The sequence below is a fragment of the Pongo pygmaeus genome, chromosome 15, assembly GCF_028885625.2.
Source record: "Pongo pygmaeus isolate AG05252 chromosome 15, NHGRI_mPonPyg2-v2.0_pri, whole genome shotgun sequence".
In the NCBI taxonomy this organism is placed as follows: Eukaryota; Metazoa; Chordata; class Mammalia; order Primates; family Hominidae; genus Pongo; species Pongo pygmaeus.
Genome location: NC_072388.2, coordinates 60,026,223 through 60,045,062, shown reverse-complemented (window position 1 = coordinate 60,045,062; position 18,840 = coordinate 60,026,223). Strand labels below are relative to the sequence as shown.

The following is an 18,840-nucleotide window of genomic DNA, read 5'->3' as shown; positions in this document are numbered from 1 at the left end:
TATATATATACACACATATATATACACATATATATATACACACATATATACACATATATATACACACACATATATATACAGATATATATACACACATATATATACACATATATATATACACACATATATACACATATATATATACACACATATATATACACATATATATATACACACATATATATACACATATATATATACACACATATATATATATATAAAACTTCAAACAATGTCCATCTAGTGTCTCTCTGTTAAATCCCACATCTCTGGGAGTGGAGAGCGCTCCACCTGAGAGGGGCAGGCAATTTGACTGACGTGAACTGTCGGCATCAACAAACAAATAAGTGTAGCCACGTTAGTGGGATGACATATGCAATGAAAATGGCCACCTCGGAACATGGAAAGTATAAAACTCAATATAAACATATTATTACCTTTAAAGAGCTTGGTTATCAGCTCTGTTAATAGATTCTGGGGCAGAGTTTTCCTGGTAAGATTTTCCTTTGAGAAGTACTGAAGTTCAGACCACAGGTGCTGTCTAGGAAACTAACTTTTCAGTTTGCAAGCAGAGGCTGACTGCTCTAAGTTTGCAGACTGGTCAGAGATGGTGCTGGCAGTAACCTTCTATTATTTAGCACAATAAAAAAATCTAGCTAAATAAAACTCTAAAAGCAGATTTATTATCACCCACAGATTGCTTCTTATAAATAGCTCTGATTTTTAACAATTTAAAAAAAATCTTCAGGTGTTCTGAGAACTGAGTGATTTGGTCTCTGGTTGAGTATTACGTTTGTATAAGCTGGACAGAAGAAACGCTGTCATTTTAGTGCTGCGATAAGATTCCATATCTACTTGAATGTAAGGTCAGCCAGAGGTGGGCTGTGTGGACCTTCAAGGGAGGGGACAATGGGAAGTCCTTTCTCTGCTTCTGGAAGACCTGGCACCAGTCCTTCAGAAGCCTGTTCTTTGTTGCTGTCACACTTGCTGCCTAGCCCACCAGGCTTCTAAGCTCTAGTGTATTGCCTTTGCCATGGTCATTTGAGATGAGGCTAAAAGGGCCAGGTGCTTCTTTTGCACCAGCTGACAGGCCCTCTGTGAAGATGGAAGGTCTATCTGTCCATGCAGTTGTAGTCAATCAGGCATTTTAGGGTTTTGCCCTAACAGACAGTTGGTACACACCTGTACCTCTCCTGTTGCCTTCTTGGGAGGTTAATAAAGATGAGCTTATGTTTTATTAATGTTATTACTTTCCACATTCACTCTTTAATCATGTGCCACTATATTACTTAGGGCTTCTGGTGCATATACACTATTCCCACAGAACTCTTGAAATAAAGACTGAATAATCACCTGGTTTTGTGAGCAGACAGGGAAAATCCCTTCTTGGTGGTATTTTTCTTTTTGTGTTTTAGAGATGGGGATCTCACAATGTTGCCCAGGCTTGTCTCGAACTCCTGGCCTCAAGTGATACTCCTGCCTCGGCCTCCTTAGTATCTGAGATTATAGGTGCAAGCCACAGCACCCAGCTTGGTGGTTTTGTCTTTTTTTTTTTTTTTTTTGGAGATGGAGTCTCACTCTGTTGCCCAGGCTGGAGTGCAGCAGCTCAATCTTGGGTCACTGCAACCTCCACCTCCCAGGTTCAAGCGATTCTCCTGCCTCAGCCTCCCGAGTAGCTGGGACTACAGGCATGTGCCACTATGACTGGCTAATTTTTGTATTTTTAGTAGAGACGGGGTTTCACCCCATCAGGCTGGTCTTGAACTCCTGACCTCAGGCGACCTACCCGCCTCAGCCTCCAAAAGTGCTGGGATTACAGGTGTGAGCCACCGCACCCAGCTTGTTTTGTCTTTTTTTGAGACAGGGTCTCACTGCCCAGGCTGGAGTCTAGTGGTGTGATCACAGCTCACTGCAGTCATGACCTCCTGGGCTCAAGCAATCCTCCCACCTCAGCCTTCCTAGTAGCTAGAACCACATATGTGCACTACCACACACGGCTGACTAAATTTTTTTTTTTGTAGAGACAGGGTTTCCTAGGCTGGTCTTGAACTCCTGAGCTCAAGTGATCCTCTCATCTCAGCCTCCTAAAGTGCTGGGATTACAAGCATGAGCCACTATGCCTGGCCTTTGGTGGTATTTTTAATGAGAAAATTTTCCTTATTGATTGCACCAGAGTTTGGTCTGTCACATTTTTCCCAAGGGTAATTTTTTAACTCTCCTCCTAATTTACTAGGTGGTGCATCTAAAATACATGCCACTTCCTGACTGATAAAATGTGAGTTCTGGGACTCTTGGGCCAATGTTCTACACAAGATTCTAGAGGCCCAGCTATTTCACCACTGATCATTATTAAATTCTTTATCAATTTTGTGGAGCAATCTGATAAGAAAAACCTAAGAGTGCTCACAGTTTTTATTGGCCTTTCCATAATCTTTGACTCAGATGACTGAAATCAGTTACAGGCCGAGATATGCAAGCTCAGTATTGATTCCCCATCCCCACTCCCACCCTCAGCCACAAAAGCTTATAAGAAACCTGCACTTAATGCCACTGTGTTTCAAGGTCAAGAGTAACAGTCCATTGAGGATTAGATACAGTGTTTACTCCAATTACAAGAAATATAGAGACCTTCCTCTGGTTCATCAGAGGCTTTCTCTGGTTCATCAATGCTATGGTTTCATTATCAAGAACCAGAGGGCGGCTGGGCGCAGTGGCTCACGCCTGTAATCCCAGCCCTTTGGGAGGCCGAGGCGGGCGGATCACCTGAGGTCAGGAGTTCGAGACCATCCTGGCCAACATGGTGAAACCTTGTCTCTACTAAAAATACAAAAATTACCCAGGCATGGAAGTGTACACCTGTAATCCCAGCTACTCAGGAGGCTGAGGCAGGAGAATTGCTTGAACTCGGGAGGTGGAGGTTGCAGTGAGCCAAGATGGCACCACTGCACTCCAGCCTGATGACAGGGCGAGACTCCGTCTCAAAAAAAAAAAAAAAAAAAAAAAAGAACCAGAGGGCATTAATAGACAATTGATCTTAGCTATTATCACAAAGAAGGGCCAGTTGCTCTAAATCCAAAACCAACTTTTTAATTTATTTATATTTTAAAACTTATGCACATATACCCTTCTCAGTATAAAAAGCTAGACGTTCTATAAGGGACTTACTGAGATTTGTTTATGGATAAAACTGACATTTGGTTATAAGAAATTTAAATTTTGTTCAGCCTGAAATCTCTGAGGCTGTACTTGGTATATTGTCTTGTTGGAGCAAACACTAAATTATTTCTTAAGGAGAATCAGAGCACAGACAGAGAGTCATTTCTTAGCCTACCTCCAAGCTGAGGTGCAATGGCCTTCTGTCTACCATATGTCCTTGCTATGTACCTCAGTTTTAATAAGAAGTTGTCAATCCCTCCCTAGCTTGCTGGCTTATTAAAACATATGGCTCTGTATTTAACTGGCAACGCGGCTGCTCTGTGTGCCAGGAACTTATCAGGATGTTTAATCTCTCTCTTTTTTTTTTTAAGCAACCCTATTAACTGAAGGATACTTAATCTTGTAACTCACTGCTGCTCCTTAACTACTGAACTTTGGGAAATGAGAGATATTTGCAGAGGATTATGTGAAGGACAGCAATGCAACCATTTCTTTTAGGTCAGTTTCAAACTCTTTAAACCACAGAATCCTTGTTCAAACCCTGTCTTTCTTAGAAGCCCAAGGATAGGAGAATGGGATGTTTGGAAGCTGCCCCTCAGAGGACATCTTGGAAACCCTGCTAGGTCCTCTAACCCATCCTTAGACATCAGGGCAGAGACCCACAGAATGGCACACCCAGACTGGATCATGGGGCCTCTGAATTGTGCCTTGACCGAGCACCATCCTTTCTCACTCTGGCAGATGTTACAAGAAACAATCCTAGGAACTCACTGAGGTATTTACCGCAAGTATGTTGTTAAAGATGTTATTTTTCCCCAGTTTCACAACATCTCTGGGAGAATCCCAAGGAGAACATTTTTCTTACTTTTTTTTTTTTTTTTGAGACGGAGTCTCTCTCTGTCGCCCAGGCTGGAGTGCACTGGTGTGATCTCGGCTCACTGCAACCTCCGCCTCCCAGGTTCAAGCAATTCTCCTGCCTCAGCCTTCCGAGTAGCTAGGACTACATGTGCCCGCAACCATGCCCGACTAATTTTTGTATTTTTAGTAGAGACGGGGTTTCACCATAGTGGCCAGGCTGGTCTCGATCTACTTACCTTGTGATCCGCCCGCCTCGGCCTTCCCAAGTGCTGGGATTACAGGCATGAGCCACCGTGCCTGGACACATTTTTCCTATTCTTTGAGGCAGAAATCTTTAAAGTTCTTCTGAGCTAATGGCTTACTTTCTCTCACAGATGCAATGACTTATCCTTTCCCTGCTCTGGCCACTAGGAAACCTGAGGCAGCCCTGCAGACTACCATCAGCAAGGCCACAGGATTTCATGGCAGGTGCTTACAAACCAGCTTCTCACTCAGCTCCATTCTATTTCACAAAATATATTCCTTCTGCCTTCACTCTTATGCTGTGAAGTATTTTTTGGATGCTGTTCTATTGTGTAAAGTCACCCTCAATACTTATTTTTGAGACAGGGTCTCACTCTGTCACCCAGGCTGGAGTGCAGTGGCACAATCATAGCTCACTGCAGCCTCCACCTCCTGGACCCAAGTGATCCTCCCACCTCAGCCTCCTGAGTAGCTGAGACCACAGGCACATGCCACCATGACTAACTAATTTTGGTATTTTTTATAGAGACAGGATTTTGCCATGTTGCCCAGGCTGGTCTCAAACTCCTGCACTCAAGCAATCCTTTTGCCTTGGCCTCCCAAAGTGCTGGGATTACAGGTGTGAGCCACTGCACCTGGCCTTGGCAGTTTCCTTGGTAATGACCCTCATGTATTCTAGGTTCATTTTCTGGAGTAATACAGAATAAAATCACTCCTTGCCTTTTAAGGATGCTGAAGATGGCTACTATGTTCACCTTCAGATTTTTATGCCCAGCCTATACATGCTTAGTTCCCTGAACTGGTCCTCTTTGGATCTAGATCCTCATCATGCTGGTCCCCTTCCTTTACACGTGACTTTGTATAGATGTTCTTATTAAGGAATTTGCTCACCCAGTAATATTTTAAAAGTGGGGCTGGGTGTGGTGGCTCATGCCTGTATCACCTGCAAGGTGACATTGCACTGGTGCCAGAGTCAAAGCTGTGGCAAACAAAAGCCATAGAAGCCAAGATTTGGAGGTGCAAAAACCAAGAGCCTTGCTGAAGATGGCCTGCCTGAGCTGCAGAGAGAAGCAGAGGCAAGACAATGCAGAGAGAAGGGAGCTGCCTGATGACGTTCTACTCCTGTGACAGCCAGATCTGCTTCCTTCAATTCTTCCTTTTGTGACATCCCTCATCTCTGAACAATAACAACCTCTTTATTAAAGCTGACTTGAATAAGTTTCCATTTCTTGCATCCCAGAAATTTCTGACTAAGTCAAAGAGAATTGCTAGATGAAATAAGCTGAAGTAGGTGAGTGGTTCCCAGAGCTCCTATCGTCACATCAGAGCCTGCTCTGAGTGAACTTCCTGGTATCATCTACAGTCTTGGTTTCATTAAGATTCCCAAACTTTGGCTTAGAAGTTGACACAATGCAGCCATCCTCACAGAACTTTTCCTACAGAAAGAAAACTAAAAATTTAAACACAGCCATTACGAATTCAGAGTTACTATTCAGAGAAAAAGTCAGGGGCCCCTACAACACTCCATGGGTATACGATCTCCAGATTGAATATTAACAAGTCAGTATTGATCAGCGCACATGACATAGGTTCCTAGGGTGCTGGGCCAAGGTATTTTTGCATTTGAATCAGTGACCTAGGTAAGGGAATTGAAAGTATGTTTATTGAGGCCGGGCACCACAGCTCATGCCTGTAATCTCAGCACTTTGGGAGGCTGAGGCAGGAGGATCGCTTGAGCTCAGGAGTTCAAGACCAGCCTGGGCAACAGAGCTAGACTCTCTTTCTACAAAAAAATAAAATTTAATTTTTATTTATTTTTTTTTCTGGTGGTTCTGGGGGAAGAAATGAAAAAAACAGACTATGTGTATTTGGCTTATTGATGATATCACACAAGGAAAGACATCTAAGCATGTCTTTGCTGGGCACCTGAGTTTTCCTAGAGGATGTCACCCCTCCCTCCCTAGTTTATGGCTGTTAGAATATATGGCTTTGCTCTGATGTAGCAATAGATATTTATTCAATTTTAAAATCTGATAACTTTCTGAAATTTTTGAAATGTTTAATTATTTACCTGATACATAAGAAATTCCTAAAGTTTCAAATAGATATAGTCACTATGCAGAGGGTAAAGCCAGTCTGAGGTCGCTGAGGTGAAGACTTCCCCAAACCAGTGAGTTTCACTACACTGGGGACACGATGGCAGAGGAGGTGACTTCTAGCCTCAAAAGATTGGCTGGCTCCACAGACACTGTCATGGTGCCCCCGTCCCTCTTCCAGTCCCCACCTTGGGTATGAAGCCCCTTTCACTGGCCACACTGGGCAGTCTAATTCAGTTTCTTTTTTTTTTCCTTGAGACAGAATCTCACTCTGTCACCCAGGCTGGAGTGCAGCGGCACGATCTCAGCTCACTGAAACCTCCACCTCCCAGGTTAAAGCAATTCTCATGCCTCGGCTTCCCAAGAGGCTGGGATTACAGGCGTGCACTACCATGCCTGGGTAATTTTGTATTTTTAATAGAGATGGAGTCTCGCTATGTTGGCCAGGCTGGTCTCAAACTCCTGGCCTCAAGTGATCTGCCTGCCTTGGCCTCTCAAAGTGCTAGGATTACAGGGGTGAGCTACCGGGCGTGGCCCTAATTCACTTTTGAGTCAACCCCCTCTCTTCTTTCCAGTACAGAGCTCTTCCTTCCCCTCTGTCTCAATTCTGTCACCTAACTTGTCCTCTGTCTATTCTGGTGTTGCTCTCCTGTCCACTCACCAAGCACAACCCCTACAGCCAAACTCTACCCACACAATTAAAGTCCAACCCTATCCTTGCTGGTTTATCTTCCTTTTTTTTTTTTTTTTTTTTTTTAGACAGAGTCTCGCACTGTTGCTCAGGCTGAAGTGCAGTGGTGTGATCTCAGCTCACTGCAACCTCTGCTTCCCGGGTTCAAGCGATTCTCCCGCCTCAACTTCCAAGTAGCTGGGATCATAGGTGCATGCCACCACATCTGGATAATTTTTGTATTTTTAGTAGTGACACGGTTTCCCCATATTGGCCAGGCTGGTCTCTAACTTCTGACCTCAGGTGATCCACCTGCCTTGGCCTCCCAAAGTGCTGGGATTACAGGTGTGACCCATTGCATCCTGCCAACTGTCTTTTAATCTGGCCATCCCATACCTAATGCCTCTGCTGTTTAAGACCTTCTGTTATCCATCTCAGTCCCATTTTTCATTTTATACTGCCCCCCTGCAACTCAACCCACCCAACTGTGCTCACAGTTCACCCTCTTTTTTTTTGAGATGGAGTTTCGCTCTTGTCGCCCAGGTTGGAGTGCAATGACGTGATCTCGGCTCACTGCAACCTCCACCTCCCAGGTTCAAGCGATTCTCCTGCCTCAGCCTCCGTGTAGCTGGGATTACAGGCATGCGCCACCATACCCGGCTAATTTTGTATTTTTAGTAGAGACGGAGTTTCTCCATGTTGGTCAGACTGATTTCGAACTCCCGACCTCAGGTGATCCGCCTGCTTCGGCCTCCCAAAATGCTGGGATTACAGGTGTGAGTTCACCCTCTCTTTGACCACTGTTTTGCAGTAAGTTAGTGACAAAGAACCAACACACCGTGGCAGGGAGTGGAGAGAATTTGCTTCTGTCTTTTGTGCCTCTGGTGCTTACAGTGCTAGTTAACTAAAGTTTCTCTGCATCTTCCACTAGGGGGTACCACTCCATAACTTTTGAAACAGGAAGTCTGCTGAATGCAGTTCTTAATAAAAAATGAAGTCCAGGCACAAAGAATTTTTTTGAAACTTTTCTGAGCACATGCTGTAATTTTATGAAGCAATTTAATTTGATTCTTTTTAAATAAAAGCTGCCCCATGGGCAGAGTAATAGGCAACAATCTTGAGCAGTATAAACCTATATAAGGGAATGCCAATTAAAAACCCAGGTTCTGTTACAGTAAGATAAATAGTCATGAATTAAATGAACTAAATGCAAAAACTGAGAACAGCCAGACAAGTGAAGTTATTTTTATTTTAGCAAGAGAAATGAGCATGCTAAACAAAAGCTGGCTTTAAAACAAAAGCTTTTGTAAAAACAAAAATACAAGCAACTCAGCTGTTCCTGGGACTGTGTATATGGAACAGAATTTGCTTATCTTTGGGGTGTTAAGAGATCTGCAACAATAAACACTGGTTCAAGGTTAACGTTTTTGGAGTTTTTTGAGGAGGAATTATGCCAAGGCCTTACAGGGTAGCATGGTTGAAGATACAGGACGCTGGAATTAAGCTGACCTTTGAATCCCTCATCTCCCCATTACAACTATGAGAACTCAGGCAGCCTCCATTGCACTGGCTTGAATCTCAGTTTTGCATCAGTTCTTTGAGTATAATTGGACTGAATGCCCCCCATTTGTGTACAAATTAGATGGGACAATGTATATAATGTGCTTACACAGTGACTGTAAGTACTGGCTCATAGAAGGTACTCAGTAAATGTTAGCTATTATTCAATGAGTCATTGTAAGGAAGACTAGGAACAGAAATCTTTGCTTAAAAAAGACACACTAACAGTCATTTTGGTAAACACGTTCATACAGATAAGCAATCATGAGAACAGAGAAGTTAAGCAATTTGACCAAGGTCACACAGTTATATCCTAAGGAACTTTCAGGGTAGAATCTGAACTTCCTTAAGGTCGGGCCAGCATTCTTTCCCCTATCCAACACTATTCTTCTAGTATCTGAGAGTTTTTTGGCATAGACTAAATATATTCTGTGGTTAGCTCTTGGTTTTGTTGGCAAATTTTTGGTGAAAGTATCAAAAATATATTTTTGATACATTGGTGTGGCAGTGTAAATATGACTCTAGCAGTATGTATTTTTAAAGAGCTTCACCTTTAAGTCCCTTTCCTACTTTTAGAATTTTATCCTAAGGAAAAAAATCTGAAAGAAAACATTAGGGGGAAAGGGAGACACAAAGTTTTTTTTAAAAAGGGTTATATGCAAAAAAGATGGTCACTATCATATTCTTTGGAATACTGAAAAACTGGATATAACCTACATGTCCAACAATAGTTAAATATGATAGACCTATGAATTATGGCACCATTAAGGAACATAGAAAATATTTATTTCAATCTTCATCTCATTCCAAAATGAGATAATTTGATAACTAGAATAATTGTGTGTATATCTTAATTACAATCTATTAAAAATTAAATATTTACATGGATAAAGTCTGGGAGATAAAATGAAAAAATGAAGTGATTTTAGCAGTATTTGGACTAGAAATGCCTTTTTTCTTTTTCTTTGAGTTCTTAATAACACTGATACAAAAAAGAATTGTTTAGAGTGAACTTGTTTCTTATTTTACTGGTACTAAAGAGTTTACATGATCCAAGCATCCTTTAATACATCACAACACGTGTAATAAAATGAGAGAAATGAGATCTGAACCTTCCTTACATAGTGAACTCTGAGGAACACGACAATGTATATCTCTATCAGTCTTCCACCTCTCGGAACTTACGAGCTGGTAGGTGAAATATAGTGTATACATGGACCTTGGTACAGCTTCACCTCCAAGATCTTTAACACCCCATCTCATACCAGCATTTTTTCCTCCCAGCTTTCACGGCACCTGCCAATTAACATTATTAGGACTGCCAATCTACCAGTATCTTCTTTTTCTTTTGATCCACAGGGTTGGTTTCATTTTCTTCGCCTTTCAGATTAACTACTAAGGCACATAACTTTAGCCACCCCTCCACAAGGACTGCAATACCTTGAATTTTTTATCTTTCAAATTCATCTGCCCTGAAAACCACCATATGCTGGTCACACTCAGTCATTTCTTTCTCCCAGCCTGAGGTGTGGGAGCCCAATACCCAGCTGCATTCTGCAGAGGGCATTTTTATCACCCAGCCCTCTCGTTTCAGAGGTGAGATAACTCTGCACCTGTTCTCTGAAACCAGTGGCTCTGGCTGGTGGATCAGCATCTCCAGCCTGCTCCTGCCTTGCACCATCAGTAAGCTTGCCACCCCTCTTTTCAATCTCATCTGCACCATTATCTTTTTCCCTCAGAATACACACTTCTCTGACATCTATAAAAGAAGCCTTTCCTTTAGGATACATGCTTTTCTACACAGTTATCACCTGCCTTTCTCCTTCCCTTTCCACACATTTCTAAAAACAGGCTTTCTCCTTTAGAACCCCATTCTCTCTCTCTTTTTTTATTTTATTTTTATTTTTTGAGACAGGGTCTTGTTCTGTTGTCCAGGCTGGAGTACAGTGGCACAATCATAACTCCCTGGTTAAAGCTATCCTCCCACCTCAGCCTCTTGAGTAGCTGGGACCTCAGGCACATGCCACCACACGCAGATAATTTATTTTTATTTTTTGTAGAAACAAGGTCTCATTATATTGCCCAGGCTAGTCTCAAACTGCTGGGCTCAAGTGATCCTCCTGCCTTGGCCTCCCGAAGCGCTGGAATTATAGGCATGAGCCACCATGCCCAGCAAGAGCTCATCTCTAAAAAAAAAAAGAGTGTCTTCCTATCTTGCTATCTGCTTCCCCTTCCCTGCACCTGATGGTAACCTGATTCCTGCCACACAAACCACCCAAAGTGTTCCCACAAAAGTCAAACCCCATAATTCCTTTTCATTTATCTTACTTGAACCCTCAGCTGTGTTTAACTCTGCTGACCATTCCTTGTCTTGAAATATTCTCTTTTGACTTTGAAAATCTGTCACCTTAATTAGTGGAATGAATAAACTAGTACCTTTAGGCCATCCAGGAATAGGAGAAAAGGAGGAAAGTCTCTGAGCTCAAGAATGGGGCTTGCCCTTTTAGGGGTGTGGTGGTGATCTACTAGATAAAGACTTAAGATTTACTAGATAGGCTTGGTGTGATGGCTCACACCTATAATCCCAACAATTTGGGAGGCTGAGGCAGAAGGATCTCTTGGGCTCAAGAGTTTGAGACAAGCCTGGACAACTGAGGGAGACACCTCTCTCTCAAAAAAAAAAAAAAAAAAATCTACTAAAGTTGTAAAAAGTGAATTCCTTCCTAGAGACTAGTTTTGTGGACTAGTGATTCAATGAAACAGGGGTGGGTGGAACTCAACCATAATGATACAAAGAACTATTTATTCTTTTATTGAAAAAAAGGGTGACTAGAGACTGGACCACACTATGGGAACTTGCTGAGAATTTTGGAACTTCCTCTCTTGGGGTATGATAAGAAGTGAAGGAATTGAAATTCAAATCACTTGAATTTCCCTCAGTCTTCTCTAATACCTGGTTTCCAACTTGCATTCATTTAACAAACTGGAATCAATGTTCCATTATTAAATCAATGTTACTTTTTAATTTTAGTGTGACTTGTAGAGTGCAATTTGATACTTGATTACACCCTATGATTAATAGCTATTATTGGCTATTTTGATTGTTTCTTACACCTAATATGTCCCCTATCAAACTGCAAATGCCTTGAGGTCAAAGGTCCTTTTTTGTCTAATTAGCATAGGACTGAACACTTGGAAGATGTTAACAAAATTCCTCTGTTAAATTTAATAAGGATTTTAACTTTCCAAGTTCAATGGGTTTTGAATGACTCCTGAATATAATATATTATGCTAGGTGTAGTGTAATAGAGAAAACACCTGTGTTACTTGCATTTTACAAGCTGGAGGAGAAGCAAGAACACAATACCTAGGGAAGACTTACTAAGAAATCAGAATGTCCCAATACCCCCTTGTATGTTTTATCGACCTAGATTTAAAAAAAAAAAAAAAAAAAGCCAGAATCCCAGGCAACGTAGGGAGCTAATTTGAGTTGTTTTTATAATAAATCCTATAAATCCTTGTAGTTCACCTCCTTAGGCCAGACACTCCAGATATCTTTGTGGATAGCAGCTAGGTCTCCTGGGACCTTGGACTGGGCCTTTCTCTAGTCAGGCAAATAATATGAAAAGAAAACGAAATCACATGTAGTCCAGCACATTTTTTCCTTTCTTGGTTTTTCCACCAGCTAGAGAGTTATTTAAAGGCTCTGAACCTCTCCAGCCTTTGATTCTTTTTAAGGATCATTTTATTTTTAGAGAACTTTCCACATTTCCTAGTTATACAGCCAGACTGGGTGATCTGGCCAGAAAATCATTTTCCCTTAAAAAAAAAAAAAAAAAAAAAAAAAAAGCTAAAATTTGAATGCAGGCGTTGAATTCGAAACAGATTTATCATAACGTAATTCCCTGGACACTCCCAACTTGAGACTGAAAGCTGGGCGAAAGGGGTTTCTGAAGCTAACCTAAAAGACAAAATGGTCTAGAGTCACCTTTTCCCCGCAAATAACAGAGGATTAAGAATCTGAAATCTTCAAGCCTCCAGGACCACGGTGCAAGCCCTCAGCAAAAATTTCTGCTGGAGGCCGGAGAGCCTTTTGATTTCGGGAGACTGGCCCAGGAACTCCAGTCACTTGGAAGGCGGAAGAGAAGGTGGTACCTGAGCCAGGTAGGAGCCACTCAGAGGCAGCCCGGGACCGCCAGTCACCTAGGAGAGGAGGTGGAGTCCGATGACCCGGACTGAGAGGAAACGCGAGACTGAGTCTACCAGGTGAGGTAAAAAACACCCACCTGCTCACCTCGGAAGGGGCGGGCGAGGTGCGGCTCCAGGTGACCCGCGGGGGTGGAGCGCACCTGGGCGGAGGCGGAACTGGGGGGTGTCGGCACTGCTCGTAGGGCCTGGAACTAAATTCACCTGTGAAGGAGGCAGAGGCGGGGCCCGGGCAAAAACCCACCCGAGCCGGCGGGAAACCCGAGCCGGCGGGAAACCCGACCCGCGAGCAGTCCCGGGGCTTGCGCGGCGCGGAGAGGGAGGCGCCCCGCGGCGGGGCCCCCCTCGGTCAGCCCGCGCGTCGGTCCCCGCGCGGCCGCCATGACCTGGAGCGCCACGGCCCGGGGCGCCCACCAGCCCGACAACACCGCCTTCACGCAGCAGCGCCTCCCCGCCTGGCAGCCGCTGCTGTCGGCCAGCATCGCGCTGCCGCTCTTCTTCTGCGCGGGCCTGGCCTTCATCGGCCTGGGCCTGGGCCTCTACTACTCCTCCAACGGCATCAAGGAGCTGGAGTACGACTACACAGGAGACCCGGGCACCGGCAACTGCTCGGTGTGCGCCGCGGCCGGCCAGGGCCGGGCGCTGCCGCTCCCCTGCTCGTGCGCCTGGTACTTCTCGCTGCCCGAGCTCTTCCAGGGCCCGGTGTACCTCTACTACGAGCTGACCAACTTCTACCAGAACAACCGGCGCTACGGCGTGTCCCGCGACGACGCGCAGCTGAGCGGACTCCCCAGCGCGCTGCGCCACCCTGTCAACGAGTGCGCCCCCTACCAGCGCAGCGCGGCCGGCCTGCCCATCGCGCCCTGCGGCGCCATCGCCAACAGCCTCTTCAACGACTCCTTCTCGCTTTGGCACCAGCGCCAGCCCGGCGGGCCCTATGTCAAGGTGCCGCTCGACCGCTCCGGCATCGCCTGGTGGACCGACTACCACGTCAAGTTCCGCAACCCGCCGCTGGTCAATGGCAGCCTGGCGTTGGCCTTCCAGGGCACGGCGCCCCCGCCCAACTGGCACCGGCCGGTCTACGAGCTGAGCCCCGACCCCAACAACACCGGTTTCATCAATCAGGACTTCGTGGTGTGGATGCGCACGGCGGCTCTGCCCACGTTCCGCAAGCTGTACGCGCGCATCCGCCAGGGCAACTACTCGGCCGGGCTGCCGCGTGGCGCCTACCGCGTCAACATCACCTACAACTACCCGGTGCGCGCGTTCGGCGGCCACAAGCTCCTCATCTTCAGCAGCATCTCGTGGATGGGTGGCAAGAACCCCTTCCTGGGCATCGCCTACCTGGTCGTCGGCTCCGTCTGCATCCTTACCGGCTTTGTCATGCTGGTCGTCTACATTCGCTACCAGGACCAGGACGACGACGACGAGGAGTGATTCCGGCTTTCCAGGAATCCCTCCTGCTTCTTGCCAAAACTCTTGCGAGGTGCTTTTGGCATCTCCTCCTCGCCCCTCACCCAGTTCCAACCTCGCCTCGCTTTTCCTCCCTTTGTGAATGAGGGGACCAGAGAAGGGAATTACCCGCCTTGCTCTTGGGGGGCTGCTAGACTGTCTTGCCGCGGGGAGGGATGTTGACTGCAGAGTGAAACATCCTTGCAAACTCTTCCCACCTCCTTCACGACACCGAGTTGCCATGTGAGGTTCTTCAAGTCTGAGAGTGGAAGGGATCCCTATGGAGACTCCTGTTAAACCCCTATTAGAGGAAGAGATTGAGAAACCTAGCAATGTGAAGTAACAAAGATCAGGCAGCTGCAAGTGACTGCTGACTCTTGAGTCCAGAGCTTTTGCCACTACAGTACAGTGGTTTTCTTTTCTTTGGTGGGGGGAGTGGGCTGGAATGGAGAGTGAGGCCCACAAATTACCTGCAGAGACGTGGAGGCGTGAGGGAGAACATGCTTGTTAAATATGCAGGTAGATTAGGAGACACCAAACAGAGATTCAGACACAGTAAGGCTGGGATGAGATCCTCGAAGCTGTGTTTTAACAAACTCCACTGGAGAGTCCCATATTCCCTCAAGTTTGGGAATCACGACCCTGAACCAGGTTGGGCCTGAAGCAGTCAACTGAGTTCACTTTTTCAGATAGTAATTTGTTCCCAGGGGCAGTGACAACCATGATGTTCCAGGTTTGGTCTGGCACTCTGCCTTGAACGTAGGAAGCTCTTGATGACTTGTGGAATAAGTTTTTAAAAAATCACTATCTCAGGAAAACTAGTTGGCATACAGAGTTGTAGGACAGGGTTTATGTTATTCATTTGATATTTTAGTATTTTGGTATAAAAGCCAACAGACAAACTTTGCCAGGTACTGTGTAGAAACTCAAAAATGTGAGGCCAGTTTGTACAGTTCAGAGGAAATGCTTTAACGTAGAATCAGATAACTGGAAGAGATCTTCGAGGGAAAGTAAGTTCCCTAAAGTCACATCTATGTCTCCTAGCTCAGTCTTCTTTGTCATTTTGTGTGTGTGTGTGTGTGTGTGTGTGTGTGTGTGTGTGAGATTAGAAAGGGCTTCATTCATACCTTTTCCCTTGGACCTGGAAAAAAATTTTTTTATCTTTTCAAATGAAATCTGTTGATTTCTAGTAATCATATTTGAATCAATGCTAAGGCATATATAGTCTTATATGTAAACTCGATTCTTAAGATTATTTGAACCTTTGAGATGACATTAACACTCAACTAAAATCATTCCACTGATTTTATTGATAAACATCAATCAGTATGTTTAAAGTTATTCTAAGAAGCAATAGTTTTATTTTTAAAAACCTTGTATGGCAAAATAACTTAAAACCCTTTGTGATATCATCTTACCAGTTTATTTGGTAAAAGCAAACAGTTATTTGGTATTTGTCAGAATTCTTCAGTGCCTGCTATTACAGCTATTTTCCAATTACTAATTTGATTATACTCACTCAAGGCAGTGCAAGATCTTGAAGTATTTTTTAGCAGTGAAGTAATATTGAATTGTATTGAATAGTTTACATAGTTTATTCTAGTCTTTGAAAATTATTGAACAATGGACAATGTGCATGTCATTGACATCTGCCTTAGAACTTCTGGGATAATCCTGATTCAAGAGATTCTATCCCATTATTTACATATACCAAAAATACTTCGTTAATTTAATGTGTTGGCTTCTCAACTCCTGAACACGACACAATTTTATTATTAGATTTTGTATGGTGATTTTAGGCTATGAAAACATAATCATTATATGTACATAGATAAATTTTTATTTGTTACAAATGTTTGAGCAGCTCACTAGCCCACCCCTCCTTTATTTTGAGTAAGAGAATTTACTACATTTTTTTACTATGTAGTTGAGAGCAACATGTATTTTGTTATTTTTAGAATGATCAGTATGTTGCTATAAAATTTTAAATAAGACTATGAAAGTTGAAGTATTCTGATTCTGATTAAATTAACGAATATGGTTCCAGGCCCTGTTCTCTGGGTTTTTGAGAGAGAATAAAGGTTATGTTTGTCTTACCTTTGTTATTGAGTTTGCTTAATTCTTTTGAACTATGATCTTAAAGGCACAAACACCACCAGCCACTTTGCTAATTTCTTAATAGCAGATTTACATTGCAGCAAGAAAACCATCTTTTATAATAACATTCAGTTAAAATGAACTCAATTTGTTGTTAACTTCCTAAAACAGAATTTGAACTTTATCAACCTCAACATGTATATAAACTAGATAGTCCTCAAATACTGTTTGAATTTAATAAATGTCAATTTAAAAATTTTTGTAGTATTAAAAGTTATTAAAGAATGTGATCATAGTAGTCTTCTGCATTTTACTTCAATTATAAATTGCAATTATTTATTGGATATTTTGGACTTCAAAGCAGCAGAAACTTTAAAACTGAAATGGGAAACATTTTCCTGCAATGATCCCTGTGCTGTAGCATTTTGTCTGGTGTCTCAGGCTTCCAGGTTCTTGTTGGCCTGAATTCCCTTGTTGCCCAGTAAATGTTCCCTAGCTAGAGATATCTTTGGGAAGTGAGATAGAAAAGAGTGAACCTCAACAATTGGACTGGAAATGAGCTTTGACCAAACTTTGTAAAATAAAAGCATAAAAGAGAAAGTAAAGTAGTTGGTGAGAGCTCCTAAAACAATAATATATCACTGTATTTCCTCAGATGGTTAAAAAAAAATTAAAACAATAATATGACAAGAAAGATTTTCCAGGTATCTCCACAATCAAATCAACTAACCAATTTGCTCACTATAAAATTATTGTTATTATTATTTTTTTTGAGACAGAGTCTCACTGTGTTGCCCAGGCCAGAGTGCCGTGATGTGACCTTGGCTCACTGCAACCTCCGCTTCCTGGGTTCAAGAGATTCTTTTGTCTCAGCCTCCCAAGTAGCTGAGATTACAGGTGCACCCCACCACACCCAGCTAATTTTTTTGTACTTTTAGTAGAGATGGGGTTTCACCATGTTGGTCAGGCTGGTCTTGAACTTCTGACCTCAAATGATCTGCCCACCTTGGCCTCCCAAAGTGCTGGGATTACAGGTGTGAGCCACCAAACCCGGCCTATGTAATTATTAAAATTCAGAGACAGACTAATAGTCTGGAATTTCCTTTAGAGTAAATATCACTTCATAATATATAATCAAAACCCTTTCTACCTTACTTTAAGTCTGTTGCCGTCTTCCTGTCATAGGAGATCTCAACATAAGAAGTCCAAGGCCATAGAGGGAACTAGTTGATGACCTTGCAGCTCTACCAGCAACTTTGAGAGTTACTCAAGATTGGACTTCTTATGTCCAAGGGCATACACGTAATTAAAAAGTAAATTCCCGGCCAGGCGCGGTGGCTCATGACTGTAATCCCAGCACTTTGGGGGGCTGAGGTGGATGGATCATTAGAGGTCAGGAGTTTGAGACCAGCCTGGCCAACACGGTGAAACCCTGCCTCTAATAAAAATACAAAAATCAGCCAGGTGTGATGGTGGGCGCCTGTAGTGACAGCTACTCAGGAGGGTGAGGCAGGAGAATTGCTTGAACCTGGGAGGCGGAGGTTGCAGTAAGCCGAGATCATGCCACTGCACTTCAGCCTGGGTGACAGAGTGAGACTCTGTCTTAAAAAAAAAAAAAAAGTAAATTCCCTCTTCTGTTATTTTTATTGGACATTTCTTTGTGTTCCAGATTTTTTTCTCTCTACCTAAAACAGAGCTGGCTGATTTTAGATGGCATTCTTTTTAAAAAAATTAACTTTAATTTTTTTCCCCAAAAAAATGTCTCTTAAGTCTCCTCCAACCAAAACAGAGTAGTTGTAAAAGAGTCGTTAAGAAGGTCTTCATGAACCTGAAGTACATTAAGGTCCCAAAGAGATTCTTACAAAAGAGCAGCAGTTCGTCAGGAATTTGCCAATTTTTCTAATAGTGTTGATGCTATGTACACAGGTATCCTCGATTATTTACTTGATTGTTAGTAATACGACAATACACTGAATACACTGACAACGCATATTCAGGAAAAAATGTGTCCCCACTGCTTTGCCACCTTGCATTAAGATTGCCGTCATTAGCGGTACTCATGTCAATTAGGTTACCGGAGCAAACCAGCATTCCTTTATTTAATGTACTTTGCTGTCCAAGTTCACGTAGGACAGAAAAATCCTGTGGCAATGAAACTCAAGAAACTTTGGGGGTTGTAGGGAGACAGGAGAGGAGAATAAAGGGAAAGATGAGGTCTGAAGCATGAGGCATTTTTCTGGAGGAGCAGGATACCTAGAAGGCAACGGATTGGCAGCAAAGGAAACCCATGATAAGGGCAGGGCTCACCACCAGGACTCATTGATGACAAGGCCTTTGAGAAATTTAGTAAGCGAATGGTAGCTCACCTCTTTCTGAACCCCTTGGCTTGTCTTTTTGATCAATTTGAGTGTGATTTACCTTTTTCCTTAGGAGCAAAAGGTATTACTGTCAAGAACCTTAGCTAATAGGCTTGCCCTCTACATTGAGCTCTTAACTAAGTTC

General features: G+C 43.3%; 1 protein-coding gene across 1 annotated transcript; it reads left to right on the top strand.

The window, feature by feature from the left end:
* Positions 1–12,509: 12,509 nt before the first annotated feature.
* On the top strand, positions 12,510–16,337 carry TMEM30B (transmembrane protein 30B). Its single transcript, XM_054449894.2, has one exon. It carries the CDS (start codon positions 13,171–13,173, stop codon positions 14,224–14,226), a length of 1,056 nt encoding a protein of 351 aa, XP_054305869.1. The 5' UTR covers positions 12,510–13,170; the 3' UTR covers positions 14,227–16,337.
* Positions 16,338–18,840: the final 2,503 nt, after the last annotated feature.